Raw genomic sequence first — 27,533 nt, 5'->3', positions numbered from 1 at the left:
TGAACATAATCCGCTTACGGATAGGCAGCCAGTGGAGCTTCTGAAGCAGCCCCGAGGCTCGCGATCGCCTATGCAGGCCGAAAATCGCGCGGGCAGCAGAGTTTTGTGCAACCTGTAGACGCTGGACCAGGTGGTCTGGGAGGCCAAGGAAAAGGGCATTGGCATAGTCCAGCCTTGATCCAATGAGCGCCTGCACGGTGATCCGCCTATGCTCCGCAGAAAGCAATGGAAGAAACTTGCGGAGCATCCTCAGAACACCAAAGCAGGCGCCCACCAGACCAAGTACATGGGCTCTCAATGACAATTTATTGTCAAGTTTAACCCCGAGATTTTTGGCAACCAACGATGACTGTGCCGGGGGATCCATTTCAACCGGCCACCATTGTCGCCACTCAGGGTCAGTGGCACATCCAAAAAAGAGAACCTCAGATTTGCTGGAATTGGCCTTCAAGTTGTTATGCTGGAACCAATCAAATACCATGGCCAAACAGGCCCGAATACCCTCTCCATCAAATGGCTGGTCTTTGCCACATGTGAAGAGGAGTTGCGTATCGTCGGCATAGGACACGATCTGGGCCCCATACGCCTCCACCGCCGCCGCCAAAGGGGTCATAAAGATGTTAAATAATGATGGGCTCAACACAGAGCCCTGTGGAACCCCAACCCCCAAAGGCGGCATCTCGGCGGAGCGCTGCGAGACCCAGATCGTCTGGCGGCGGTCTTCCAAAAAAGATGTAAACCATTTGAACACCGTCCCCCTAATGCCGATGTCATGAAGCCTGGCGAGGAGCGCCGCATGAGGGACGGTGTCAAAGGCCGCCGACAGGTCCAACATGACTAACATGGCCTTGCCACCAACATCCAGAGTCTCCCTGATGATCTCAGAGACCTCCAACAGTGCCGTTTCCGTACTAAAATTAGGACGGAATCCGGATTGGGAAGGATGGAGCAGATGGTTCGTTTCTAAGAAGCTCGACAAGACGCCATGAACATGTTTCTCGGTGATCTTAGCCAACGCCGGCAAGAGTGAAATTGGCCTATAATTGGCCAAGACCTCAGCATCAAGACCTGGCTTTTTCAAGAGGGGAATGACCATCGCCCTCTTCCAGGTACAAGGCACCTTCCCTTCCCTCAAGGAGGCGTTGAGGATAGGATTAACCAGAGGATTCACCACCGCCGCCATCTCAGCCAAAAATCTGGCAGGGCAGGGGTCAAGTGGCGAACCCGATTTAAGGCTGGCAAGCAGCGCCCGCGACGCCTCGCTCGAGACAGCAGGAAAATCTGTCAGAACAGCGACAGGCCACCATGGACACCTTGCTGGCCGCGTCATCGTCCAGACAGCCTCACTTTTCCTGCGGACCTGTCTCAGGTCTTGTACCTCCTCTTGTGAACTTTTGTTGGCACCATCTCTCTGAGAAGGTCTTGCTCTTCTGCCCCCTTCGGGGTCTTCTTCGATTCTGCCCTCTTCGGGGTCTTCTTCGAATCTGCCCTCGTCAGGGTCTTCTTCGACTCTGCCCTCTTCGGGGTCTTCTTCGAGTCTGCCCTCTTCGGGGTCTTCTCCTGTTTTGCGCGCTTCTGACTGTGCCTTCCGTTTGCTTCACTAAACGCGCTTGCTGCGCACTTGCTTGTTGCTGTATTTCCTTGTCAACATCTATCCATGGAATGGCCTCTCCTTTAGCAGTCTCTGTATGTCCAGGCAGTCTTTACTGTGTCCTCACAGTTCCCTTCTTGCCGATGGCCTGTTCACTGTCAATGTGTCTACAGTCACTGTTCCTGCGCTGCCTTTTCACCTTAAACTTCCTTCAAGGTTCACTTGGCACCATCCTCTTGCTCATGGTGCTATACCACCTATGAATATTCATCTTGCTCTTCTTCTGGATAAGAATCAGCTGCTTCTCCCCACCAGCTCTGGCACTGACCTCAGGCAGGCTGCAGTAATAGGTTTCCTTGTTGCAGTGCTTTAATCTATACTGTCTTTTCGTTTCGAGCTGCAGTGGTGCTAAATGGCCACTAAATGGCACTGCAGCTTTTGATCTTCTTTCTTTTAGGTTTGCCGGTGCCGATTTCCTCGGCTGTTCCAACCAGCTACCCTTCGTCACCTTTCTCTTTCAGCATAGACACACTGACCCAGTTAGGTGCTTTCCTTAGTGTTACTCTATTTTATATATATACATATATATCTATATATATATCTTTTTTTTTTGTGTTATTCCTACTTTAGCACACACGACCTGGGGCACTTCTCTCCTGCCATCATTTTCTCGCCCTGCCGGCCTCGTACATCTCGGCTCTTTGCATATGAAGGCTGCCTGGGCCGCGATTGCACTTGCCTTGCTCCTATCAGCCTCAGTAGCTTCCCACTGCCGCCCCCGGGGAAAGCAGGTCGACAGACCAGTCTTTTTCCCGGGGTGTTCCCGCAAGAGGATGGCAGGCAGAGGGTTAGGTCAGGGGGTGGGTTTATGGGGTGGGGGATAGGAGGCTACTTAAGGGGACAGGAGGGGAAGTAATTCCTCTTCCTGTCCCCAGTGCCTCAGGGAATAGGTTTAGTTTTGTGGTCGCGTGCTTTAGTTAGGCGGGCTGTGAATTAGTTTTGTGTGGTCGCCACTGGTGCCCCGGTGTGCGGTACGGTCCCCAGGTAGCGGAGGCAATTTTGAAGGACGCGACGATCGACGGTTGGCCAGCATGGACACGCCCGATGAAGCGGTGGTGCGTGCGGCATTGGCGGTGCTCAGCCGGGCTGGGAGAGCCGACCTCCTGCAGCCCGGCGTGTTGGAGCAGGCGTGGGTCGGAATGACCCGCACTCCTAGGCCCCCTTCGGCGCAGGTTGCTGCGGTCGTCATGGCCTGCATGGACAAGCCCTCTGGGGCTCGTGGAGGTACGTCTAGGGGGGAGGGGGAAAAATCCACAAGATGCCTCCAAGCGCGGCGGGAAGCGGTCGAGCACCCCGTGCCGCCAGAGGACGAGGTGGTGGCCCCGGGCAGAGTGTGAGGCCTTATGGGGGGGATGGGCCCGCGCAGCAACAGGCGGAGGACCCCGGGCAGGTTTTGGTGGTGTCTGGCTCACCGGCTGGGGAGCCAGGCAGTGAATGCCCCTTGGTAGATTATGGGGTTAGCAGCGAGGGCGTAGGCAGTGGGGGGGAGGACCTGGGTGAGTGGGAGGTGTCAGCTGGGGATGAGTTTGCCCTCATGCTGTCGGAAAGAGTCTGGGGGGGAGGAGGGGGCCCCCTTACATGAGCAGCCAATGGACCTGTCTAGTTGCAGGAAGGGTGTGGTCAGGGCACAGGGGTCCAAGGGCAAGGGCCCCCTGAAAGCTTTGCAGCAGGTGGGGCAGGGAACTGAGGCGGTGAGCCCCCCTGGCACCCCCGCTGGGGAAAGGGACCATGGGGGATATGGAAGGTAGGGGTACATGCTATGCCAGGTGGGAACTCATGTTAGAGGAGGAGAGGGCCCACGACCAGCGTCGCATCATCGAGGAGACGGAACAGGAGTGGCTGCGCCTTTGTGCCGCCAGGGAGGCGAAGGCAGGTGGGGTGCACAGGGGCAAAGGGGCCTCGGCACCTGCGCGTGGCAGGGGTGTGGTTGGGGCTCGGGGTAGGGGCGCTCCGGGGGCCCAAGGGGAGTGGGTCTGGGTAGAGGGGTCAGGGACTACCTTGGCGGCACAGAGACCTGGTGGCACTGGGGCCTCCCCGAGCGCATACGGCTCGGGGGTGTGGGTGCAGGCCAGCAGGGACAGTTGGCAGAGGCCGGGGTGGGCCGGCGGGGCGCAAAACGGCCTCCAAACGCCAGGACGAAGCAGTAGGGGGGTCCGCGGCGGCCTGCCCTCCATCGAGGGAGCGGGCACCGGCGATGTTGGAATGTGAGTTTATGCCTGGAGTGAAAGGGAAAGGTGCAAAGAGAGTGGTGACTGAAGTGCGCGAGTGGGTGACGCCGGTTGTGGAGGATGAGATGTTGGATTACGAGGATGAGGAGGATGAGTTGGAGGAGGGTGAAGTGCGTGAGGTTGTGAGCTGGGGTAAGGGCAGAGCGGCAACAAGCAGGTTTGGTGTTTTCCAGGAGACACGAGATGGCGCCGGTCGGGCCATTCCTGGGAGTGTGAAGCCGGCGGAGACGTGGCGAACGGAGCGGGACGCCCCGGCAACTTTATCAGTTGAGGGCGCCTGGTGGGACGCCTGGGGGGACGGGACTAAAGGGGGCAGGAAGAAGGCCTACAGGTCGGTTGGTGTGGGGGACGGGTCTGTGAGGGAGGCTGGGCACTCAAGTGAGGTGGGGCCTTGTCCGCTGGAAGGGAAAAAGCAGTTGGTGGCGGCAAGGGCGTAGACTGACAAGTCTGAGGACCAAGTGGGTAAAGAGGATGGTGTTGAGAAACTGAGGAAGAAACTGCCGTACATGGGTCTGGCGATGCCTCTCGGGTCGCATTTGTCTGAAAAAACGAGGGCGAGGATTTGGCGGCATGAGTACGTGGATGTGTTTAAACTCCTGCACAGGGAGATTCAGGCGAAGGAAGGGTCGAAGGAGGAGGAGTGGGAGTTGACCAGGCGGCCGAGAGTGCCGGTGACGATGGAGAATTGGACGTCGGCCTTTCTGATCTATGCGAGTATCTATTGTGAGAAACATGCGGATCGGGCGATTGCGCTGTTTAAGTATATGGATGTGATCAGGAAGGCGCAATTGCACTTCGGGAGTTTTGCCTGGTTGAGCTACGACGAGGAGTTTAGGGCGCGGATCAGTGTTAACCCAGACAAGCCGTGGGGGGATGTGGACCAGGAGCTCTGGGTCCAATGGATGTCTTCGACGCAGGCGGCGGCGTCTACGCATACGGCGAGTGGTCTTCCGGTCACCTATCGGTCTTTTCAGTCGCGTCCCACCCAGTCTGGGGCGGGTGGTCAGGGCATTGCCGGAGGGCAGGGAACGCAAGCAGTGTGGACTGAGACAGCGGGACAGCAGTACAAACCAGGACCCTCTGGGGCATGCTGGGGTTTCAACAAGGGTTTCTGCAATCGACCTTCCTGTAAGTTTAAACATGAGTGTTCCAAGTGTGGGGGACGTCATGCGGTCCTGCAATGTCTCACGCTGGCTACGCCCTCAGAACAGTGGAAGTTTGCACGAGGCAGGGGACAGGCTGGGCCGAAGGGCCCATACTCTGGTTAGGGTGGAGGCCATGGGTCCATGGCTCTCCCGGTACCCTGATAGAAAGGCGGCGTCGAGGTTGTACTGGGGCTTTGTGGAAGGTTTTCGGATTGGCTATCAGGGACCAAGGGTGAGGCGTTGGGCTGAGAACTTGCGATCTGCAAAGGCACTGCTGGAGGTGGTGGCGCGCAAATTGGAGAAGGAGGTTTTGGAAGGCAGGATCGCGGGACCGTTCGAGGAGTGGCCGTTGTCAGATCTCATTGTCTCTCCTCTGGGGGTGGTGCCCAAGAAGGAGCCGGGCAAGTTCAGGTTGATCCATCATCTGTCTTGGCCGGAGGGAGGTTCGGTGAATGATTTCATCGCGGAGGAGGACTCCAGGGTCTTGTATGCGTCGGTGGATGATGCTGTGGGTCTGGTCCGGGCATGCGGGAGGAGGGCTGAGCTGGCCAAATGTGATATCAAGTCGGCCTTTCGCCTCCTCCCCATTCATCCAGCAGATTTTTCCTTCCTGGGTATGCAGTTTGATGGGACCATCTTCGTCGACATGGTGTTGCCGATGGGTTGCGCGATCTCTTTTGCACTCTTCGAGACTTTCAGTTCCTTTTTGCAGTGGGCCTTTGTGGATCGCAGTGGGCACCGGCTGGTGTCGCACTATTTGGATGATTTTCTGTTTGTTGGAGTGGGTCAGTCGGGTGAATGTGGCGAAGCTTTGGGCCAGTTTCAGCTGTTAGCGCAGGAGTTTGGGGTGCCGCTGGCGCCTGAGAAGACGGAAGGGCCTAGTTGCTGTCTGACCTTCTTGGGAATCGAGTTGGATTCGGTGGCTTGGCAGGCGCGCTTACCGCTCCAGAAGGTGGCTGAGATGCAGGAGGTTTTGAGGCAGGTGCTTGGTGTCCGCAAGATTGAGTTGAGATCTGTGCAGCGCTTGCTGGGTTTGTTGCACTTTGCATGCAGGGTGGTGAGGGCCGGGAGGACGTTTTGTAGGCGCCTCGGCATGGCCATGTCGGGGGTGGTTCTCCCTCATCACAGGGTCAGGGTCACGTTGGGAGTGCGGGCTGACTTACGGGTCTGGCTGGCGTTTCTGGAAGACTTCAATGGTGTCTCACTGGATTTCGCCCGGGACAGGATGGTGTGGCAGGTGCAGCTCTACTCCGATGCGGTGAGAGCGGCAGGTTTCGGGGTTTTCTGGGACGGCCGTTGGTGCGCGGAACAGTGGCCGGCTCATTGGTTGCACCAGGGCAGGAGCATCGCGTTTCTGGAGTTCTTTACCCTGTTGGTAGCATTCTTGGTGTGGGGCCCGGAATTCCGGAACAGGTCAGTGCTTTTCCACGTTGATAACATGACAGTGGTGGACCGGGTGAACAATCAGAAGGCAAAGGACCTGCGAGTGCTGCGCTTGCTGCAAAGTTTCATGCTGCTGTGTCTGCGACTTAATGTGCTGTTTCGCGCGCAACATGTGCCTGCCGCAAGTAATGAAAGTGCGGATGCGTTATCTCGTTCGCAGTGGCAGCGCTTCAGGAAGCTGGCGCCGGATCGGAGGCTTGCAAGACCAAGGTGCCGGAGGGTATCTGGGCCTGGGGGAAGTGAGAGTGGTGGGTCTTGTTGAAAGTTCAATAGCTGAGTCTACTAGGCGGGCATACAGGTTGGCGTGGTCTGAGTTCGGAGCCTTTTTGGGTTGGAAGAAAGGTGCGTGGCGGATGCCCAGGGAAGCGTGTGAGCAGGGGGTGGTGCGTTTTGTGCTGGACTGCATGGACAGAGGTTTGTCTCAGACGACGATTGCGGGCAAGTTGGCAGGTGTTTCATTTTACAGCATGGTATATTTGGGTTTGATCCGGCCAGGACGGATCTGCTGAGTCGTATGTTGAAAGGTTGGGGGTGGTTGAGGGCGGAGGGGGGAGGGGGGAGATGCCTTGCGAGGCGATTACTTTCGAATTGTTGATACAGGTTGGGGGAGTTACCTTTTTGCTGTTCTGATGCGGACGAGGTGGCGCTGTTTCGTCTATGCATGGTGTGGATGTTTTTTGGGGCTTTCCGGGTGTCTGAGTTGTTGGGGGCTCGTGGGGCGCCAGGGAGGACGTTTGCGGATGTGCGGTTGGATGGGTCACGTCTGGGAATATGGTTGGGACGTTCCAAGACGGACCGGGTTGGTCGTGGCAAGTGGGTATGGCTGTCGGAGAGCGGTTGTGTGGGAGCGTGCCCGGTGCGTGAGTGGAAGGGTTTCTGTGGACGAGTGCGGAGGTCGGCTGGTGAGGTCTTCGTGCATGTTTCCTTGAGACGTTTGACGCCTTTTCAGCTGCTGGCGGTGTTGCGGTTGGCTTTGCGGAGGATTGGCAGGGATCCGGCGCGTTTTGGCACGCACTCGTTTAGGATCGGGGCAGACACGGCAGCGGCGGGGCTAGGTTGGTCGTGCGAGGAGATTCGGCGGATTGGTCGCTGGCGGTCTCGCTGCTGTGAACGCTATGTGTGCAAGTGAAGCAGGGGGCGCGGGCTAGCCTTGGCGGCTGAGGTTGTGGTTACACTTTTGTCTTTGCCGTGGTACTAATCTCTTTCTGTTCGTAGGATGTGTCCGGGGGCCAGGCGCCAAGATGGTCACCTGGATTGTGGGACATTCGTTTGTACATTGGGGCTCGTTGTATGCGGACAGGCAGGTGTACGGTCGTAGCCTGGGCCTGAGGAGCAGTCATCATGAGGTCCAATGGTGGGGTAATAGCGGAATGCGTTGGGGCGAATTGCTGCCATGGCTTACGAAGAAGGTGTCACAGCTGGGCTGCCCTGACATGCTTGTGATCCATTTAGGGGAAAATGACTTGGTGAAACAATCGGGGGTGTCCTTGTTACACCTGATGCAGCGGGACTTGGAGGCAATGAAGCACAATCTGGCTGGCGCCTGTATTTTGTGGACTGAGTTCATACCACGACGGATCTGGAGAGGGGCTCTTAAGCCCGCGGCCATTGAAAGGGCCCGTAGAAAATTGAACAGGGCGATGAGACTCTTTTGTGCTGATCATGGACTTAAAGTGCTGGCTCATGGCGGGCTCAGGCTGGAGGAGCCACTTCTCTTTCGAGATGATGGCGTGCACCTTTCGCACATGGGAAATGCGTACTACCTTATGAAGCTGCGGGATCTGATCAGTTTTCTATGGAATGAGTCGATATGGTGTAGGCGGGACTGAGTGCGAAAGGTGCACGATTGGTGGGGCAGGTAACCGCCCTCCGGGGGTTCCCTGGGTGGCGTCCATGACGGGCAGAATCACCCTTCCAGGGAGGGGGTTACAGGTGCAGGATGGGGGTGTGGTAGATGGGAGTGCGATGGATGGAGATGCTGGAAGAGTTTGGAAGTGAAGGGGGATGTGAATGGTATACGTGGAGAGGTCGTGGTGTGAATTGGGAGGGCCCAGTGGAATACGTGAGTGGATGATGGTTGAAAGGCAGGATGTTGGGGAGGATTGTTAACTGTTAAAGATGTTATGTTTGATTATGGTCTGTCATGCCTGTCCTAATAAATGGCCTTTTACGCTAAACTGATGCGTGGAGTGGTTATTGCGCGATGCGGTCCCCGGGGAAAGCAGGTCGACAGACCAGTCTTTTCCCCGGGGTGTTCGCACGAGAGGACGGCAGGCAGAGGGTTAGGTCAGGGGGTGGGTTTAGGGGGTGGGGGGATAGGAGGTTACTTAAGGGGACAGGAGGGGAAGTACTTCCTCTTCCTGTCCCCAGTGCCTCAGGGAATAGGTTTATATTTGTCCGCCCGCCCACCCTACAAAATGGTTCAGGAGTGAGGTGCGGGTGTTTGTTGGACAAGTGTTCGGAGTGCCAGTTTAGGACAGGTTGACACATGTGGGGTTTGCGGGACCGGGGAGGGGTGGGGCGTCCATGACGGGCAGAATCACCCTTCCGGGGAGGGGGTTACAGGTGCAGGCTGGGGGTGTGGTAGATGGGAGTGCGATGGATGGAGATGCTGGCAGAGTTTGGAAGTGAAGGGGATGTGAATGGTATACGTGGAGAGGTCGTGGTGTGAATTGGGAGTGCCCAGTGGAATACGTGAGTGGATGATGGTTGAAAGGCAGGATGTTGGGGGGGATTGTTAACTGTTAAAGATGTTATGTTTGATTATGGTCTGTCATGCCTGTCCTAATAAATGGCCTTTTACGCTAAACTGATGCGTGGAGTGGTTATTGCGCGAACGCTGTGGAGCTCGGTTCACTCCTGCTTTATTCTTGCAGCCGCTCCTGCAGCCTCATTGCTCCGGGCTGCACTGGAACCTCGCAGCATGCTAGCACTTGACGGTTTCTGCTGATGCGGGGTGGGCACCCGCTCTGCTTTTCTTTTCTTGCAGGGCATGGGCAGGTCGATGGCACGGGTCACGCCAGGGCTTCACACACTGCCTCCACTTTCGCTCACGCACGAGGCAGTCGACGCAGCCTCTTTCGCTTCGCTCGCTGTGGGCATGAGCTGGCACCACAGGCTGCTGGCTGTATAACAAGCACAGTTACTGTTCGACACCGGGCGGGGGAGTGGGTAGGTACTCCACTCTCCGTCCTCCCTCATTCATTTCTCTGCGTTGCCCCTTAAGTTCCGCCGTCTGGGCTCACCATGGCCCGATGGCAGATAAGGCCTGCAATCACAACACTCTCCCTCCTCGAGGCAGTCTGTGGCGATGGCCGGCTCCGTAGCAGTCCGGCCGCGCTCGCCTTTCGCCTCGGCCACCACGGGGCTCACTCCTTGCAGGGTGGGACCGCAGCAGACTCTTCACCAAGGGGTGGACTCCCGCTCAGCTCCTTCACCCCCGGGGCTCTTCACACGCCCCGTGGGCCATCGGGCGCGTCTGGCGCCTCTTCTCAGGGGGTGCTTTCAGGACGGGCAACACACTTTCCCCAGGCGGCTGTACACGGGTGATTATCCCACCCTCGTCGCCAGTGTAACGTTGTCGGGCTCTAGGCCCACATATTAACATAAAGGATCACGCAGACACATCTAGTTATGGTGCAGAACTGGCCTTGAGCACGTGCGCTCGGCCACTTTTATTCTCAGGGTTACCTGACTGGTGATGCCTGTGGTGGGTGGGTGTAAGGTGTGTATTACATCACTGGTGGAACACTAGAGAGTGCCTAGCTAGACACTACACGAGTGTCGAAACCTCCTTGACATTCCAGTTTGTTATTGTTATTATTTTTATTACTGTTATACACTTTCACTGTATTTTTACATTTTTAGATTTTTCACCAGATTTGCATTCTATTTATGTACCCTCTTTACATTGTTATAAGATTTCTTATTTCTACATTTTTAAGGTTTCATAGATGTAATATGTATGCATTTTTGCTATATCTTCCCCTTCCTTTACCACCTCTTCTTCTTCATTTTGTTTCAATAAAATTTCTATTTTCAAAACTAAAGTTGCTCCGCTTGATTCTCAGAAGTATGAAGCTTCTGTGGAGGGTGTGAGATGTAATCAGGATGAAGGAATAAACTTGCCCATAAGCAAAGATATAAACATGAGAGTGAGTCGAAAACAATGTCAGCCAGGCTATCTCAAACGCTATGTTTTAAATTAAAAAAAGGAAAATGAAATAGGATTGTGCGTTGTATGTTATGCTGGTTTAGCTTTCATACATTCTGTATATTTAATTTTAATAAATTTACTGAAGTATTACTTTATGTTATTAGAAAGGGAGGGGTGTGATGTGTATTATGTCTAAATTCCTGAATGGAATAGGATTGTGTGGGATATGAGGCATGGAATGTTTAAGGCTTTCTTTGAGGCTGTTGCTCGCACACAGTTAATGGATGAGATTAGGTGTTCACCAATAAACCTGTTCAATTACCGTATCGCTTGGTTTTCTCTGGAGTTTCTTCTTGGATTCTACAGGTTTGTTCTGACAGTTGATTGAGAGTGAACTTGTCACTTGTATGCTGAATAAAGTTTATATTTCATTTGGCCTGCGTGAGAACTTTGGCTGGTTCTGACAATGTACTAATCAAAGAAGCTAAGTCCACGGACACTCAAAGAGGGCAAGAAACAGCAGTAGAACAGCCAGCAGCAGTACAAGGGTTGCAATGCGTCAGGTAAGCATCAGAAATGTGAGCTGCAGCCGTTTCTCCTTTTTAACTCTTCATTGTTAATTTCTAGTCGAAAACACGATCAGAAATGAGAAGTGGCAATCCAGTTAACATAAAAAAAACGCATATGAACCTTGCAGAAGGATCACTTATCTATTTTCCTTGAAATTATATTGTTTTCTGTGCTGCAGCCTGCAGCTTTGGTAATGATGATGATAAACAGCACATCATGAGCCCACCTCCTACATGCTCGGAAATAACCGTACAATCATAGAGAGAAACACACAAACATGATTTCTCATTAGTATCCTCCCTCGACTTGGATGCCCTTTGCATCTTCGCTCATCCTTCATCCGCTGCTGAAGTACTGTTGGTGCCATGGCCTGGCAAATATATCTAATCCCTCATTCTTCTCTTTAGGAACAAGACAGCCAGACCCAAAAAACCTGCTATCTCATGAAGAGTGACGGTGGAGTATGAAGATTCTACAATCTGAAAGGAGTGCCTTGCAGACCAATTCCAGTGGCAATCAAATCTGCTATAAATCTCATTTAGTTCCTCTCTTCTACAGTGATTAAGAAAACTGTTTGAAAAACTTTCCAGATAAATCTCTTACTAAGTAGTGTTCCAAACATTGTAACAATGTATTGCATGTAGTACTGCTTTGTATATTTGGTATAATCATTTTTTAGCCATATAGAGGCCCCAAAGGACATTCAGGGAGGTCGATTACGTAGCTACTCCGCCTATGCCAGGTTTGAAGAGAGTTGCTTGAGGTGTAGGCTGCCCATAGTATGTTTTGCTGTTGTGCTTGAGTGGCATTATGATTAATACAACATTGTTATATGAAGTATTTCCTGGCATAGATGCACAGTCTCTCACCAAAACCACAGCACAGTGTACTGCAGTTCCCACCTCCAGTCATATAATGCAAATAATTTCTCATCTGGAGCCAGTGCTCAGATTACTCGATCTAGAAATGGGATTCGCTAATAGGTGAGTAAAAGTGATTTATAGGTTTTCTTGCATTTGCATTATATCACCGACTGAAATATCTGCCAAGTCTGCATTTTCTCAGTGCATAGCAACATTTTTATGAACTTGAGTTATTTTATTAGAAATATGTTATCTGAGGGACTGTTCTTCCTTTTTAAAGTCTGTTTTTTTAACTTTACCCCTTGTTAGGGCTAGATTATTGGACCCATGTGCCACAATGATAGTGGCACATAGACTGATTTAGGGGGTGCTCCTTTCATTTTAATGTTATTGCAAATGTTTCTCGTAGTGCAGAAAAGGCCAAAAGGGTTGAATGTGTTCTATGATAAAGACAGGTGTACATCTAAATATACAAACAACATATACACGCTTAGAACTCAAATAGTCATTAAAACATAGCATAATTCGGACCAACGCTGAATCAGATAAGAAACACAGGCACATATTTTTAAAGGATTAGTGTTGGGTTACTGTTACTTTTGTATCACTAAACTGAGGCTAAACCTTTTTTTGGGAGTCACAAACCAATGCGACTTGGGATTTGCGTTGTTTGTATGGAAAAGTAACGCGAAGCCGCGCGAAAAGCTGCTTTGCATGACTTTGCTTCAAGGGGGCGTTGCATGGGTGGTACATGGGCAAACCCGTACTACCACCCATGCTTTTTGACATTAAACCCTTTTCTCAAAAATCAGTAAAAAAGAGTTTAGTGCCAAAAATCAACGCTACTGAAAAGCAGGCGTTAAACAGTGAAATGTATTTTTTTCTCTGTGCTTTCCGACTTTGCATGCATGCTGCACTGTGCAGCACACATACAAGGTAGGAAAATGCTTTTCATTTGTCTAAGCATAGTATTTTGTATAGGAAGGATACCCTTTCTGTATAAAAACCTATGCTAGATTCATACACACACCCTAGCGCTACGGCGCTAAGATGTTTCCGTGGCACTCAACAGCTAAAACCACCGCTGGAGCTAGGGAGAGGGGAGGAGAGAGCGATATCTTTGTGGATATGTTGCTCTCCTGCTCGCTTCCTGTCACACAATGCAGCACAGCCTTTTTGGCACAAGATAATAAAAGACAGAAGATATTTTAGGTGAGAGTAAAGGAGGGAAGGTTATGAAACCTTTGTTATTTGTATAGTGTTTATCCTGACATGGACACCTTTAAGTGTCTAATGGGAAAAAAAAGTCGAGGCTATGAGTTGCTAAAGGAAATGGGAAAGATGGTTCATGTGGTAACATAATATTGTGTCCGTTTGATTAATATATTCACGATGCCCAAATGCCTCAGCTACTTGAGAAACACAACAGAGAAGGAAAGAGTGCACATAAAGGAAGAATGAAGGCAGAAATAAGAGTGTGACAGCAAAAAAATTGAAAAAGTAAAAAGGGGGAAATTGTGAGGTAGCAACATTTCTTTCTTAGTGAAGTGGAAACCTCCCAATAGACAAGGAAGAGTTGTAAATGCTGTTTCAATGATGCAGAGAGGCTGTATTCAATTTCTCATACTTTACTTTTAAAGTGGACCCTTCCATGAGCATGCTGTTTGCGACCTTTTTAGGTTTCGACCTGGCGAAAAGCTGCGCAAGCAGCGGTTCGCGCAGGCGAACACTTTTGTAACAGTATGGATGTTTCGTCCCGCCTCTGTTTCCCATTGGCTAGCTCCATAAATGGACGCTAGCCATTGGGAAACAGAGGCGTCCGTCATTCTCCGAAGCGACTCGTGGGCGTTTCTGAGAATTTTTCTCATCCGGCCCCTTTGGGCACGTCAGTGCGGCGGTGGGCGGGGTTTATTTTTTTTTTCTTTCCATGTTGTTTTCGTATTTTCAGGAGTGCCTCCAGCCGGATTGGTGTTGTTTTTATTTGCGTTCAGGTAAGATGCATTTTGTTTAATTTTTTTTAATTGTTTGTTTCTGTTTGTTTCTCCACTTTGTGTGTCTCGTTGCTGCCCCGTGTTGTGAATGTTTTGCTTTGCACGGTATGCTTGTTACTTGTTGCTGATTTCCGTTCTGGCAGATTAGCAACATCCGTCCGAGCACAGTTCTAAAGGCTCTCGAGTGACTGATTCGGGCATTAGATATGATCGTGTTAGACTGAGCTCCCCGATGCCAGCCGTCAGATGAGTGTGCGCCCTTTTCAGGTTGTCTCACTCTAGCGCTTTCTACAGGCTAGGGCGGACGGAGGGTGTCCCTTCATAAATTTTCCTCTAGCGCGTCTCACTCGAGCGCTTGTTTTTTAAGCTCAGGAAAAAAACACAGTCGGCTCCTTCTGATCTGGCAGTCGGTGGCCGTACTAATGTGATTGCAGCTTCCTTGTTTGTGAGGAAAAGGTGCAAACGTTGTTGCTCCGTCCTTTTACCTTCCAACGAGGAGCCTGTCGTTTTCCACTCCCTGTTGTTTCTTCCGGTTTGAAGGTTATGAAACCCTGCGCTAAAAGGCAGCAAAGCAGAGCTTGTGCTTTATACCTACCGTAATTGCGCCAATAAGGAAAGGGGCATGAAAGACATTGGATTGTGAACTAAAGCCATCCATATCTCTCCCAAAGTTCAAGTCGACCGGTGCATTGTTTAGTCATTTAAATGAAAACAAATGTTGTGTTTTATTTTTCCGTTTTTAACTTCTCAAATGTATTTTTCCGATTTGGTTCACTGAGGTGGGTCAATAGATACCAGCTGCAGGCTCCGCAACATTTTAGATTTAATTCTGTCATTTCTACCTGCAGTGGCACAGCTTAAAATGACAGATCCTTTGCGAAATATACCGAGGTGTCCCTAAGATTCCCGTATGTCACTTACTTAGGTCTTGCGAACACACAACATTTGAAAGCAGGGAACATGAATATTTTGAATACAATTGACTTGTTTTTTAAATCTCTACCTCTAGTGAACCATTCACTCTCCCCCAGCACCCTCCCCTTCCTCACAGACACACACACCAAGGTGCATGGAGGCAGAGTGCGGGCTATAGGCAAAACGCAGAGCCTGATAAAAATGTATGAAATGGGACCACTTTCCGACAAGAAACTTCGGCCTCGAAGCTGAGGAACGGGGTTCGAGTCTCTGCACGGACACCCAACAACCTCACCTGTGATTCTGGGCAAATCATTTAATCTCACCGTGCATAACACAATGTCCCTCTTTAACGCAACGGGTGCTCATATAAAGTGCTCTGATACCTTCGAGTTGAGTTCACGCTGTATAAAACTCCCTCCATCCCCAAGAAAGACGGACATAATGGGTGGGAATAGAAGGAGTGGTTGCGAGAAAGATGGAAGAAGGGGCGAAGGTAAGGTTTGAGAGGGCAAGGGATGAGAGAGTGAGGGGCAAGAAAATAGGAAAGACTGGAAGGGGAGAGATGTAGGAGGGGGAGGAGAAAGGAAAGGAGATACGGTGAAGTGACAGGCAATGGGGGGTGAGAGCGTGTCTGTGTGCACACACTGGGGAAGTGATTGAACAGCTATTGGTGTATTTACTTAACAGTCGTATATAGCGCCTATGCACCAACAGTTGCTAGGATGCTTTACATATAACCCTGGAGTTACACACAATTACAAAAGACATGCCTGGAAACAAGCAAGCAAGTTGGGAGGTGGAACACAGACCAGGTCGTGGCTTCTGAGTGGGGAGAACATTTGTTGAACAATGGCAGTACCTACACAACTACTACTAATTAGCACACTGCAAGTGCGACAATTCAGTCGATTCCAGGCCCCCAAAGATATAAAAACAGCTTGGGCAGCAGGTATTTGTTGTTTTTAAAGCGTACTGAATTAATAAACATTTGCTGTTTGCTCATCTCTAATTTATACAAACAGCATCATAATGTGGTGGCTGTCATAAGTGCCAGTGTCGGCAATTACATGTCGGTGCAGACAATTAAATGCTGGTGCCAAACATTAAGTGCCGTTGCCGAGCACCAGAAACCACTGGCTCAAATTACGCACTGGGGAACAGATGTGCTTCTAGGTGCTCCCCCGAAGCAGAGAAGGTGGGCTCAATTCTGGAGCCGAGAGGTGAAGTGTCCAAGCAACAGTAGGGCTGCACAGCGTCCCTCGAGTATACCAAGACACCCTCACCGCAGCACAGCACAGAGTGACAGTCATTGTTACTGCACTGGAGAGACCTCACTGCAGAACTGTAGAGCCTGACCCTCACTGCTGGGCTGAACAGCATCCCTCCAGTATACCAAGACACCCCCACAGCAGCACTGCACAGAGGGACCGCCATTATTACTGCACTGGAGAGACCTCACTGTAGAGCGTGACCCTCACTGCAGGGCTGCACAGAACAGCCCTCCGTGCAGTACTACACAAAGAAGCGCTTAATGGAGAAATGCACAGAATAATCCTCATTACCACACTACAAACAGTACCCCCCTCAGCAGCACTGCACTAGAGGGCAACACTGCAAGGTGATAATCATTACATCACTGCCCAGACCGACTCTAATTACAGCACTGCACACTGTCTCCTCCTCTGCAGCACTGCACACTGTGGCCTCCTCTGCAGCACTGCACACTGTCTCCTCCTCTGCAGCACTGCACACTGTGGCCTCCTCTGCAGCACTGCACACTGTCTCCTCCTCTGCAGCACTGCACACTGTGGCCTCCTCTGCAGCACTGCACATGGTCTCCTCCTCTGCAGCACTGCACACTGTGGCCTCCTCTGCAGCACTGCACATTGTCTTTTCCTCTGCAGCACTGCACACTGTGGCCTCCTCTGGAGCACTGCATATTCACCCTCACTGCAGATATGTGTGTGTGGCTGGTTCTGTGTGTGTGTGTGTGTGGCTGGCTCTGGGTGTGTGTGTGTGTGTGTGTGGCTGGCTCTGGGTGTGTGTGTGTGTGCTAGTAATTGCTGTCTGCTGAGCTCGTCCGTAGGGTACAATAGGTCTCACATTTGCGAGAGATTAAGCTAATGGCAATGTAAATGACAATGCCATTTATTTATCTGTTTTCAAAACCAACACATAAATACAAATTTTGTCATTTACATTTACAATGCCAATAGCTCAAACTTTTCCAAAGGCGAAACCATTGCATTGTAAATGCTTGTTTAAAGTAGACTTTACTTTTCTGATTAATATTCTTTTCCGCTGGAGGTGCATGCAGGTGATAATTTGGCTCGATTGCTATGGTCTGGCAATATTGGGAAGCGTGGGATGCGTGGTTCTTGTGCTGAAAGTATGCAGCTATCCATCCACAGAATATTGTAGTACCATTATTAACTGCTCGAAAGTGGGCTCCATATGTGTCCACCAGGCATTATCTATTGCAGGACCAGCTAGAAAGCTAGGGTGCGCACTAATGAAGTCATAACATGTTATTGCATTCTCCACTCGGATAGGTGGTGAATGCAAGCTGCTACACAAGCTTACAGTGCACTGTGAATGGGGAGCTCTCCACCTTATATTTTTCCTTATCTTTTAGCACCGATGTCCATGTTTTAAAGTGAGTCATGTTTTGGAAGCAGTGGAAACTGTGACAGTGGTACTGAATTATTGCACTTCATATGTTCCTGTGTGCAATTAACCCATTCAATCTGATCCGGCGGAACACTGCAAAAGGGGTACATCACCAAACTCAGTAACGAGGCATCCAATCACAGAAATAAAATGATCAACATACATGAGGTACCGACCAAGTCCGAATCTGTAATGATCTCAGGTCCTCTCTTTTGTCTAAGAATGTCATATAAACCTTCCATTTAAACTCCTCCCACACCACATCTAGTCTTCCTTCTCTTCCTTCAAACAAAAGGAAAGAGTAATAAATGTGTTCCAGACCAAAGGAAACATGCCATCGCTAACGACTCCTGAAGAAACACATTAAAAATGTCTAACTCACCATATCTCAGAAAAATCATGGATAAAGAGTAACTAGCCAACTAAAATGATACATCAAATGTGTCCGTCCGCCACCGTCAAAGCCAGGAGTAGGCAGGGCAGGGCCACCCCCCTTTAATATGGACTTCCAGCACTTTCAAGGACTCGGTTAGTGGCATTTTTGGACTTTAATTGTAATTATTCTCTGTTGATATTCACTTAGTAATCTGTGATTCCTGATTGTTTAATTCTGTGTTTACTAATTGCCGCTAAACGTAAAATTACCGGGCAGAGGGTGGGGAGTGGGGGGTGGTGTGGTAGGTACGCTGGACGCATTCCTATTAAAGGGCTGAATCTGTCCTTCAGCATGAAATCCAGCTAACAGAGAAAAGACTCTCTCTGGGATCATATGAGGGACAAAAAAGATCATCCTTGGGGGCTATTAGAACAGCTAAATCACCAGTAGTTGTCCCGCAACCTATGATTAACCAAAGCACAGAGTCAATTGAAGCAGGCGTGGTTAGTCCCCTTGGTACGGATCCAACTCCTGAAATAGGAACCATAGAGGTGGCGAATCTGAGTGCTGCGGTTACTACTCATTCCCCAAGGCTGAGTGCTCATAGGGTTACGGTGGGTTCTCCCCAAGTGCTTGACTTAGATTCCCCCGTTGCCCTGGTGACTGAGTTACTAGATCTAAAAGATCTGTCAAAGATAATGAAGGGGTGGGAAGTGCATCTAAACTGGGGTTAGGCATCAATAATGAGGGAGGAACTGGAGAACTACCCGCAAAGCGCACAAGGGGCGGAGTAGCTTTGAGGTCTAAAGCCAAAGCCAAAGATAAACTTAAACATCAAACCTTAGTGGCAAGTGGGAAGTCGTCTTTGAGTTCTGAAAATGGTGCGTCTTTCACTGGTAATGCTGATATGCCCATGTTAGTGGACCATGGAGGGAATCCGGATTTTTGGAAGCGTATGGAGACCCTAATTACTGTGCTTTTAGCACCCTTTTTGAATAAACTAGGGGCGATTGAGGAAAAATTATCTCTCCTCATACAGAGTACACAATCGATGGCTAGCTCAGAGGTGACCAGGGTCCATAGCAATGCTGTAGGGGGGTGTGGGTTCCGCGGCGTTTGACCGGATAAGCACCGGTTGTCTTATTGAAACTCGAAACAGGGATATGGCCCATGGAGCGGTGAAAAATTGTGCTGGTAACGTGTGCACAGATAGTTTGCAAGTGCTGCATGCTCCGTCAGGTTTAGGAGGTGTCTACCCCGCAATTGAGCACAGGTTCCCAAGGGACGGGTGGGCTGGTTAATGTGGTGCAATCATGTGTTCAGATTTTGCCTTTATCAGAGGCCCCACAAAGGGTACTAACACGCGAACCAGCCCAACATAGAGATGGCTCTAGACCTATACATCATGTGATTACCAAGCCAGCATATGATATTTTAGATCTGCCACCGGCGGCTTGTCCCCTCGTTGTGGTCCTGGCTGGCGTTCCCTCGTCAAGGCCCGATCAAATTGAATCTTGGACACAACTGAGGAACAAAACTGCTGACTGGCTAACTAGATATAAAGTTTTTAGGGTAGCCATGATCAATAACATCATAATGGTGCGCAGAGTTGCGTGGGTGGGGCAGTCCCCAAAGTATATAAGGGGGGGATTGTGTGGTTGTTAACTTTCGAAGCCCAGCGGTTGCCCAAATGATCCTAAAGGCCGAGGATCACTTCTGATTATCTTCCACTTTTATCTGGGCCTTGCCACTCGGCTATTTCTATAAACCCCCATTGAGAACCAAGAATGAGATAGTATCATTCACTCTGGTCATAAACAGGTTCGAGGCATTGTCCGGCCTAGACACCCAAGACTGACTAACTGCCACCAATACAGCTTCAGTGGATACATTAAATGCAGGGGTAAAGGAAGAGGAAGTAACATCTATTCCTGTGCCTAGTTTTTCAACTGTAGCTACCCCTCCGGCTGTAGAACCTAGTGCCACTTTACTTGGCCCCCCAATCCTAATCCCACCGGGTGATTATCCAAGGGAGATTCTTTAAAAGTTTGATCATGGAATATAGCAGGCCTTAGGACCAAAAGGGGAGATAGTAATTGGGAGCAGTTCCTTGTTAGTTTTCATATTATAGCCCTCCAGGAAACATGGGCTTCTAAAGAATCCTACTTGTTGGACAGATTTTCAACGTTCTGCAAACATGCCATTCCATCCTGTATGGGGAGAGCTAGTGGGGGGCTCCCGTTGTTATTTAATCTTAAACTAACATATAAAGCCAAGCAAATAAACACATGCTCACCCAACATCTTGGCAGTTGAATTAACAGGGAAGAATGTACCAACCCTATTAGTGGTTAATTTTTATTATTCTTTTACGAGAGGTGACAACTTAGAGCACCTAAGATCCCTCACAGCCTTTTTGGCTGATTATGAGGCCAAGGTTGATATGCATTAACACATATTAGTCCTGGGAGATTTTAATACCCATGTTTGTCCTACTAATTGTTTATTAAAATTAGATGAGGAGTATGGTCCGCAGGGGCTAATGCACTTTGAACATACCCCCTCGGGGAACTTTCTAGAGAGTCTTTTATCAGACCATAACTTGATCTGCCCAACTCAGCCGCACACGCCATCTCCCATTACCACATATGTAGGCCAGGCCCGGCACAGCACCATTGACTATATTTTAGTCTCTGGCTCTATGGTGGACTTGTTAGGCATATTTGGTGTAACATATAATTGCCTAAGTGATCATAACCCACTGACACTGGACATTAATATTTGTGCTATTGATAAAACTAGACCCATGGCTCACACAACTAATACTAATATTGGCCCAAAAGACCAAGGGGCAGATTTATGATAACTGGCGCATCCCCAGGGATGCGCCAGTTATTTTGCGCCGCTGCTCCGCCACCCTTGGTGAGCCGCATTTACAATGCGGCGCACCATGGGGCAAAAACGGCACAGATGCGTGTCGCAGCTCCAGCAAGGCTCGGGGGTGCCCCATCTTTACAATACTACGTCAACACCTACGCCTGCTTCAAGCAGGTGTAGGGTTTTGACGCAGCATTGGCCTGAAAGTGACTGAGTGAAATCTTATAGATTTCACTCAGCCACTTTTGCGAGGCGCACCTGCCCCGGAACGCCCACCCTGCGCCGGAACGCCCACAAGTGGCTCAGGGCTTTACAACGTGACGCATCTGCCTAGATCGTCACGTTGTAAATGGGTCGTAGGGATGCGCCACGTTTATGCCACAATTGCGTGACGCAAACGTGGCGCATTCCCAACATAAATCTGCCCCCAAGCACGTAGGTTAAGATGGGAATTAATTACCCCGGATAGTTTTATTGAAAACGTAATTGGTGCGTGTCCAGAGGAGTTTGGCATTTGTACAGATCAGGACTTAGTTCTAGGTGCATTTGACCGAATCACAAGGCAAGTGGTGGCTAACCTGACAGTGCCCTGCAAATCTAGGCCTCCAAAACATAAAAAATTGTTTGACAACACCTGCATGAGTGCCTATAAAGCGCTCATGGACGAGCTCAATGGGAAACCAAGATCTGCTGACAGGGTTAAGGAGGCCAGGAAGGCACACAAAGCCGCTATGAGGAGTAGGAAGAAACACTTAAGAGAGATGGCATGGGAAGAGCTTAGCCAAGCAAGTGTCCTATCAAACAGCACTAGATTTTGGAGCATGGTGAACAGCCCCACTTTTGATGAATCATCCAACTCCGTCAAAGATTGTCTCATTTCTCCTGAGAAATGGGTTCAACATTTTGGGGACGTTTATAGCGATGTGAGTCACGATCTTCGCTATGGACAGCTGACAGTGGCTGTGTCTTGAATCCTCTGTCCTTTACCACGGACGAAGTTATAAAGGCGATTGGGTCAACATCAAGGGGGAAAGCCCTGGGCCCCGATGGTGTTCTGGCTGATCTTTATAGAGCAGATCCTATCTTATGGTCAAAGATCTTAACCCACGTTTTTAACGCTGCTGCCCAGATTGGCTTTCCCCTGTCATGGGCCAAAGCAGTTATCATTCCAATCTTTAAAAAGGGAGCCAGAGATGATCCGGCCTTTTATAGGCCAATTTCACTCTTGGACTCCGCAGCCAAAATTATGGGGAAAGTTGTTCTTGCCCGCCAAACGGACTGGTTAGATCAAAATAGTATTATTTCAGATCTCCAATATGGCTTCAGGCAGGGTAAAGGTACCTTGGGTCAATGTCTTAATATTCACTTAGTAATTGGAATGTACACGGTCGCAAAGCATGGGGATCTCCATCTGGCCTTTATGGACCTAACCTCAGCTTTCGATCTTGTCAATCGATCAAAGCTATGGGCGACCCTGCATAGTATTGGTTTAGATGTAGATTTGATTTCCTTCCAGTCGGCCATTCATGAGAACTCCACAGCCGCAGTGCGGTATAATAAAGATGGTAGTCTCACAGATTCCTGGGCTGTCAAAAGAGGGGTGAGACAGGGGTGCATTTTAGCACCGCTGTTGTTTATACTCTACATTAACAAACTAGGGGCCGCCTTGATTTCCAGCTGTAAAGACATCCCAAGAACGGGCACAAAAATGATTCCCGCGTTGCTCTACCCAGATGATGCGGTTTTGGTGGCAAGGACTTCGAGAGGGCTGCAAACCCTTTTAGATTGTTTTATTGATTTTATGAACTCTCTGGATTTGGTTACGAATTTTAAAAAGTCACATTCTATGTCTATTGGTTCAGGCAGAGCAAGGAAGGCCAAATTCTATTGTAAGAACATGGAATTAACTAAGGTCCCCGCTTTCCCTTACTTAGGGGTTCTTTTTGATGATAGATGCTCGTGGGTCATGCAGCGTGTACAAAAGAGGAACACTTTAGCTCGAGTATCGGGGGCCATTGTAGAATTCGCGAAAAGAATTGGCTCCAAACAACTCCCGGCACTTATGAAAATTTATAACGCCAAGTGTCTCCCAATGGTGACCTACGGGAGTGACATATGGGGATATATAGAGACGGGTGAAATCCAGGCGGTCGAAAACAGCTTCTTTCGTAGACTGCTGTCGGTCCTGGCCTCTACCCCGTTTTTAATATTCATGAGGATCTTGGAGCTGGTTTTATTTCGGACCAGATTGCAGTTGCCCCTTTAATGTGCTGGCTGAGAATTTGGGCCCAACCGTCCCCCAACTTAACTCAGCTGATCATACAAGACTGCATTTCGCTAGATAAGGGACTAGATATACCATGGGTACACTACATCAAGTCTCAGATGGAATCTCTTGGCTGTCCTGACTTATTTTCGAGCCCTAGAGCTCTGGGTAAATCAACCATTAGAGACCTGAAGCGGCAGTTTTTGGATAGATCAATGTTGATTAGGGAGGAAAGGGAACTAGTAAAACCTACAGTGAGGAGTTTTGTCACGTTGAGCTCAGGTAGAAAGTTGCAATTGTATTTATCTTATATAAATAATTCTTATCACTTATTTGCTTTAATCAGATTCAAGCATAATATGGTTCCCTGGCTACTAGCTTTACCGAAAGGTTTTTTTAAAGAAGGGTCGTTAACTCCCTGTCCTTGTGACAACTTCTCTGAACAGAACATTTTCCACATGATATTTTTCTGTGATTTTTATGTCCCGCTACGTAGGACATTTATTATCCCCCTCCTAAAAGGTCAAACTTTTGAACAAGTTAGGCCAGCACTGGCATACTTACAAATGTTGGCATCACCTCTGGTGTGTTTTGGGGTTGCAAGTTATATAATAGGCGCAATCAGGTGTAGGAATAGGCTTATGGAACCGTAGAGCGGACTGTGTATTTAACCCCTTGCATGCTGATTACGGCCCCCGTCCGTCATGCATCACAGTGCTCGTGTGCTGATGACGGCTGGGGGCCATCATGAATCCGCCCACTCTTCATAACGGCCACACAGGCGCAGAATCGCGACCGCGCCCAAGGGGTTAAACGAAGTTATATATTTACTATTATGTGTTTTTTAATATAATGCTATGTAAATAGTAAGCTTTTGATCAGTCTAGATTTATATTTTTTATATTTATTTAATCCCTGAGGACATATTGTGTTGGGTAGAAGTGCTTAACACATGATGGTGTAGCCAATATTTTGCTGAGGTGTGAGAATCTGACTAAATTAAATTATGTAGTAATGCATTGTTTTGAATTATAATACTCTGTGTCATGCTCTTTGATGGTTTTAATCTAACCAAATAAAGTTAAACTTGAACTTGAACTTGAATGTGTCTGTCTCTTTCTTTGCTTTGGCAAAGTTATGGATGAGACATCCATTCTCCTAGCATCAACCACACTCCTCCCCACCAATGATGACACTATCAGGCTTTCATCACTTCTGTGAGCAGATTGGGGATCATACCCTCAATCTGAAAAATTCATTGGGACATAAACTATAACTAAAAGACGATTTCTGAAAAAGGAAACTCAAATGGATAAATAGAGTGGATTTATTGGGCTGCCCTTCCCATTCCGTACACCCAGGGCACCATAAACTTTTCTGCACCCATAGGCTTACTTTTACTTTGCCCACCCCAGGGAGTAAAACGCACCACTAGATACCAGGGATATCAAAAGTGAATCTGAAGTTGATAAATGTGAACTCTTGCACCTCCAGCTATCTGGCCACACACCCCCAGCATGATGGATAATGCCAAGCTTCTACTCCAATATGAGAAAGCAGCTAGGGTTTCACCCCAATCTGCCCTTAACATAGGAGCGCTTATCAACACCCACCCCTATATGTCAGAATTTTTGAAAAAGGAAGACAACTTGAAGAATGAGTTAAAGGCTTCCTATTCCTGGCATCTGATGGAGCCCAATGTTGTTTGGAAAATTGTAGGGGTGCATCATAATGGCCCGTAGTCAGCACCCGCATATTTAGAGGACACTACTAATGTTTGATTTTAGAAATGTAGGACAAGCCGAGAGTGTTGCCACACATATAGAATGATGCTCATATCATCTACTGACTAATGTAGTGCTTAATCGAGTGGATAATGCTTTAAGTAACTTAGGATTAATTGCTCTGTGTATGCAATGTGCTTTGAGATTAACGTTCCATATTAAAGTTGCACGTGTAGGCTGTTTAATGAGACATGTAATGCTTTATTTAACATGAGAATAATGTTCAATAACATAGAGCAGTGGTTCCCAAACTTTTTTGACCTGCGGCTCCCTTGACCGTTTGGTTGTTGGCCATGGCTCCCCATCATGTTACGTTTTTGGGTGGGTGAGGGGATGTAAGCCCGGACTTGGGAGTACTTAATTTTTCTCCCTGAAAGTAATCACAATACATTTATTATAATCAAAGATGTATCCTAAGTGATTGACCATGTTGTCTCTGGGTTCCTTAGACCATGGTAGTTACAAAGAAAGCTGTGCACATAGGAGGAATTCATGAACAAACTCAACATTAACAATTCACTATATAAGGAATTCCATAATTAACACCAAATGCACATTACATACCATGCATTGCTGCCATGTTCTGCCATGCTGGTGTGATACTTTACTGAGTGATGTCCTCTTGTGTGAGAAATGCGTTCCTGAGAACTCCCTCACTGCCAACTGAAACCGTTTTACTTTACTAATGATCTTAATCTTAAGGCTATTATCACTCACTCAAATAGTGTGCTTTAGTAGACTAAAATAAACTTGGTTGCATGTGTGCAAATACAGAGTTCACATGAAATACAAAGTATTGAACACCACCTCACAGAAGAATCTTTAATAAAGACTTGGTTACGCTACACACCCTGGCAGGGCCTGTTAAAGGCACAAAAAAGGTGTCAAAAAAGTGAAACATGAAACGTGTGGATTTATTTTACAGGGGGTAAATAATATCTGCTCTGGATGTTAGCACCTGTGACATTATTTTGCAAATTAAATATTGTAAAAACTTGAAGTCACTTTGAGCTGGACTTTATAAATAACCGCCCCTGGGAATAAGGCGCCTGCTATACTAAGAGTACAACTCTAGTTAAAATGGTTTGGTGCATGTAAAGAGTCCAGCGGAGGCAGTTGGGTTTTGAGCTCTATGAACAACCTAGCCCAGAATAATAGGCGGGGAATCGCTCATTGGAAAGAAGGACTATTGGACAGGTGACGATGCCCTTATGAACTACAAAACTTACCAGCAGCTGTTTATCTGTTGTTACGCTTTCACTCCTTCAGACGCAAGAACTTGGGCCCACTTCTTTGCCTTCTGCCATGTAATGGCTGATTCTCTGCTAGATTTATTTGGAAAGCAACCACTAGATGGCAGCACACTCCAAGAATTTAATGAAAATTGACGTGTAGACTCTCAACTGGAAATGCAATTTATTATAAAATGCAGAAGCATTTAGCGGACCAAGAATGTGTTGTCCCGAAACTGTGTGCTTGTTGCGCGGCACCCCTAGCTGGATTTCATGGCGCACTGGGGTGCCGCGGCGCACAGATTGGGAACCACTGACTTAGAGTGCAATGTTAGGATTTTAATGTAATGCTTATGTTGCCGTATTAGAAATACATTTTAAAAGAATAAAGGCCTGAGAGAAGAAACGCTAGCAGAGGCCTAATTGTGGCTTTCTTAGCATGACTAGATATGTTGGGTTGGGAAATGTGCTTTGGGAAAGAAGCTTGTGGTTGCAGTTGAATTTCGAATTGAAACTTAAAGCGTACAAGGGAGTCGTTCTCATGCATTTATTTTGCAGGTGCAAGGCCACGGAACTCGTTAGGTAGAATGAGCCATTGTTTAGATTAGGAGTGCACACGAGAGGAGTCTACAGGAATGCGCACTCGCAACATTAGGCGGAGAAGGTGCCTGGAATCCAAGGACACAGCAACGGTATTTGGAAGAAGAAGGTTCGACACTGGAAAAGTACAAGGGGCTGTACCTGCTGAAGGGGAAGTGCCATGGGCGCACCCCTTGTTTTGGGGATTTTGTATTAGGGAAAGTGCCCCGAGGGTGGAGAGTCAGTTCCTATTGAAGCTAGGGTTAGGGCCAGTTGGGTTTGAACTGAATCCTGTCTAAGGGAGTCCGGTTGGATGTGCAGTTAGACATGGGTCTTAGTTGGAACTAGGCAGTAGAAATTAATGACCATCTTGGAACGAGCTCAGTAGCTAGGGCTATTTACCTGGAAAAGGTGAATGTGCTTTTTAGGGAGCCTTCACAGCTGACACCTTCTTCTCTTGCCTGGGAGGTATGTTAAGTAGGAATGTCACTTTAAAATTATGTAGGGACAGACTAATCTTTTTCTTCCCCATTGGAACTGATGCAGTCGAGTTTACCAGTTGGGACAGTGATCGAATGTCTAATGCTTCTTGAATTAACTCTGCTTTTTATTCTGAGTCGCTTGAGACTCTTGCGTAGGATTATGTTTGTATTAGTGCCATTTATTTTTTGAACCTCTTGCTGAGGTGCTTGTATGTCCAGTTATGTTTCGCTTTGAAATAAATTCTTAAACTTTCTTCAGAGTCAGTGGTCCTTTAGATTAAAATGTATTGATTTTGATGATTT

General features: G+C 48.6%; 1 protein-coding gene across 1 annotated transcript; it reads left to right on the top strand.

The window, feature by feature from the left end:
- Window positions 1–3,845: 3,845 nt before the first annotated feature.
- On the top strand, window positions 3,846–8,296 carry LOC144762645 (uncharacterized). Its single transcript, XM_078647876.1, has 2 exons — window positions 3,846–4,011; window positions 7,683–8,296. Exons 1-2 carry the CDS (start codon window positions 3,846–3,848, stop codon window positions 8,294–8,296), a joined length of 780 nt encoding a protein of 259 aa, XP_078504002.1.
- The last annotated feature ends 19,237 nt before the right edge of the window (window positions 8,297–27,533 follow it).

Source organism: Lissotriton helveticus, chromosome 6 (genome assembly GCF_964261635.1).
Source record: "Lissotriton helveticus chromosome 6, aLisHel1.1, whole genome shotgun sequence".
Lineage (NCBI taxonomy): Eukaryota > Metazoa > Chordata > Amphibia > Caudata > Salamandridae > Lissotriton > Lissotriton helveticus.
The sequence above is the reverse complement of the archived record's forward strand: the minus strand, read 5'-3'. Positions and strand labels throughout refer to the sequence as shown.